The sequence below is a fragment of the Medicago sativa genome, chromosome 4 (genome assembly GCF_051527215.1).
Source record: "Medicago sativa cultivar Bolivia chromosome 4, Bolivia_mono, whole genome shotgun sequence".
Taxonomy (NCBI): Eukaryota; Viridiplantae; Streptophyta; class Magnoliopsida; order Fabales; family Fabaceae; genus Medicago; species Medicago sativa.
In genome coordinates this window covers 60,748,899-60,752,693 of record NC_140752.1, presented here as the reverse complement: position 1 = coordinate 60,752,693, position 3,795 = coordinate 60,748,899, and the positions used below count along the sequence as shown (strand labels likewise).

Below are 3,795 nucleotides of genomic sequence, written 5' to 3'. Positions count from 1 at the left end.
ACCTTGATCCGAAATAAAAATAACAGTTGCAAGAAGATCATTCCCCCAGAGAGCCCAAAGGTTAGGCAGTAAGGAACCTCTATTATTTATGCAATATTTAGAAACGCTTATAGATGGACAATACCAAGCAGGAACTTGATGAAAATTAATCGTAGGCTCAACAATAAATATCAGACTTGGTTTGTGAGACAAATAAAAATATTTTAAAGTAAGACGGGCATTAGAATTACCAATACCTCGAACAGTCCAATATAGAATATTCATTGATCAGTCTTGGAATTCTCACCCCGTGCCCGGGATTTTGTCGACTTGGGTAAAATCTGTTGAACTTTGATTTTCTGTTTCTTATTCTTTGTTAGCACCGGCTGAAAACCTTCCGCTGCCGCTCTAGCATCATACTCACGTACTCTTGCCCACAAATCCAAACCATGCTGAATATTCTTGCTAGGGTGAACATGTTGTTGTTGTAAAACCACCTCCTCATGTTGGGCCAATCCACCCCTATCATGTGACTCAATAACCGCAGGAGATGTCAGCAATTGCGTTCCAACCATCACATCAACATGTGCATCAGGGGATGGACGTGACGAACTCTCACGAGCACCCTTGGGACTCTTCTCCAGCTCCCGTGGGCTCACATGATCATGGTCCACTCCATCCTGTAGAGGCTCAGAGACATCATCCACCGCGGGAATCTCCAACTCCTCCGTCAATGTCTGAATCCTCAGACTCTCTCCCCTAGGCTGAATGTCCTCACGCCCAAGAGGGGCTGAGTACGGATCACGCCCAGGAAAGCCAATGGGACTCTTCTCCAGCTCCCTTTGGCTCACGTGAGTGTTACCCACACTATCCAGAAGTGATTTGGAAACAACCGTCACCACAGGGTTCTCCAACACCTCCCGTGATGTCTGAGGTGACCTCCTCCCTTCTGCATTTTGCACGTCAGCATGCGCATCAGTGGAAACAACCTCTAACACAGGTCTATTTAAAGTTAACTCATCAGTACGCTCAATACGATCAAAGACATTATGTAACGGGATACTGAACGAGTTTGACATGAAATCTGAAACTGGCACTGCAGGTAAAGAAACCGGAATTGATTGAGTATGATTGGTAGCCGGGATAGCCTGTGTTGTCTGCGGCACTGGGACAGAAGTCCTGGCAATAGTGGTAACTGTAGAATTGACAGTAGTCGGAATCCAAGTACCAATCCCTCCAGCGGCCGAAGTAGAAGCACCTCCAGCCTTGGTAGTATGTACTTCCTTGACCGGTTGTTTCCCTCGGTCGACTTTCTCTTTGGCAGCTTGAGGGTGTACCCAACGGCAGGTAGTGATGTTATGTCCAATCGAATAACAATGGTGACAAAATAAAGGCCGCCTTTCGTATTGAATCTCCACCTTAAATGCATAGCCCTCTCGTTCGACGAGAACCTCATCATATGCCTTCTTCGATAAATCAATGTCGACTAAAATACGAGCATAGTGGCCAAAAGTACGGTTTCTAGTGGGACCATCTATGTCAATTGGTGTCCCAACTGCACTAGCAATTTCCTTCAGAGTTCTCTCCCTCCAATATTCATGAGGTAACTCCACTAACCGAATCCAAAGTGAAACATGAGTTTGTTTCTGTGTCAAAAGCTTAAAATCTTTAGTCCATTGTGAGAACCACAACAAACTGGGCTTGAGATTCACAGTGCCTACTGCCCAAATTTTCTTCAAATCCTCCGCCGACTCAAAATGAAAATCATAGAACCCCTTACCCAGCGGTACCATTTTCCATCCTGCTGAAGTCTTCCAAATGTTCCTAATTTTTGCGTTAAGGTCCCATGCAGAATAAGACTTTTCACCTTTGTTAAGAGTCAGGCGAGCTCTCAACACCTTTCTACAATCCTCAACCCCTTTCTGATATTCTTCCGGACCGATTTTTATACTAAGAGCATCTCCCTTAATACAAGGAGCAGGAAAGGGCAATTCGTCATTATGATTTGCTCCCGAAAGCGCTGATGCAAAAGATATTGCTGGTCCAGGAACGTGAGGCATCATTGCTGGTCCTGTAATCTGAGGTGTTGTTGTTACAATTGGCACTTGGGCTGAAGGTGTGGCCTCAGAGACGGATCAAGAAGCAGTCGTTTAAGCACGATGTTTAAGAAAATAATTATTATCTTCGTCCCTAATTATAAGACCCTTTTGTATTTTTTCTCTGTCTCTTTTTATAAGACCCCTTTCAAATTTCAATGTACATTAATTATTTCTTTACCACAATATCTCCATTTATGTTGCATATTTTTCTGCAATATATAATAAATATTTTATGAAAACATCAACCAATTTTGTTTCATAAAGGGTAAACATGTAAAACAATAATAATTGTCAACAAAATTAATTCAACAATCAATTTTATTAATTCAACAATCAACAATCAACTCATTTTTTTCTCTAAAGGATCTCCGGTCATATTTATAAGTAAAAAAGCACGTTTTACGTTTATTGAATACATAATGTATTTGGTCTATATATTGACCAAATACATCAAATATTGAATGAATCTAAAAAGTGTTTTTTTTTTGCTTATAAATGTGACCAGGGAAAGGAAGTATGCTAAAATAAATTTATTAATTATAGTTAGTGAAATAATTAAATAAAAAAATATTAAATGATGTCTTGGTATTCGAAGTGATAATTATTTTACTCCCTCCGTTTCAAAATGAGTATCGTTTTAGGTTGTTACACACATATTAAGAAATGCAATAATGTTGTCTAAAGACATGACATTTTTACTAAAATAGTCTTGTTAACTATTAGTGCATTTCCGATCATTATAATTATAAATTAAAGTAAAATGTGGCACTTTGAAAGTAGTGTGCATAGTAATAATTAAAGGGTACTATTGGAAAAAAGTAATTAATAGTGCATTGAAAACTGAAAGCGACATTCATTTTGAAACAGTTTTTTTGGCTAAAACGACACTCATTTTGAAACCGAAGGAGTAAGAAATAAGGTACTCCATCCGTTTCATTATACATGTCCAATTTTTGCAATGTGCATTATTCATTTAACTTACTTTGACCATACTTTTTTACTAATGTATAAATACAAATATTAGCATGTAAGATGTTGTTTGATTTGTCTCGGCAAATATTTTCAAAATATTAAATTTTTATAATTTTTTACTTTAGATAATTAAAGATATTAACGGTCAAAATTGTGCATTGGCATATGTGAAGTGGTTGACTTGGACATGTATTTTGAAACGGATGGAGTATTAAATGAAAATAATTTTGTTACTACTCCCTCCGTCCCGGAATAACTGACCCATTTTCTAAAAAAAAGTGTCCCAAAATAACTGACTCATTTCAATTTTCAATACAACTTTCATCATTCCCAATACAATATAACACTAAATAATACTACTTTTATCATTCCCAATACAATATATTCCACTTTCCCCTTCATTTATACACTTTTCTTAATCTGTGTGAAAAACCAAAGTAGGTCAATTATACCGGGACGGAGGGAGTACCAGTTACAGATCCCAAGATTTTAATCCTAGTCACGAACTCAATTATTTCATGATTGAAGATTAATCCCCTATAGCCAGTTGTGAGTCCTACTAGTACTAGTAGTACTAGTACTTCTGTTACTAATAACATCACGTAATCATATTCATATTACTGACCGTAAATTAAGAATCAACAAAATTAAAGGGCAGATCTCAATAAGAAGAACAGGCTGAACAGCTTTCAGGGAAATAACAATTGTAATTTTTTCAAGAAAAAATACCCGTACACGTTTCATT

The 3,795-nt window shown here is 37.7% G+C and overlaps 1 protein-coding gene across 1 annotated transcript; it reads right to left on the bottom strand.

Annotated features, from left to right (window-relative positions):
• Nucleotides 1-260: 260 nt before the first annotated feature.
• Nucleotides 261-2,039, bottom strand: LOC146930365 (uncharacterized). Its single transcript, XM_085707542.1, has one exon. It carries the CDS (start codon nt 2,037-2,039, stop codon nt 261-263), a length of 1,779 nt encoding a protein of 592 aa, XP_085563668.1.
• Between the last annotated feature and the right edge of the window lie 1,756 nt (nt 2,040-3,795).

Bases quoted from the DNA above. Each gene is read 5' to 3' on its own strand.
- LOC146930365 (XM_085707542.1), bottom strand. From the start codon at position 2,039: ATGCCTCACGTTCCTGGACCAGCAATATCTTTTGCATCAGCGCTTTCG.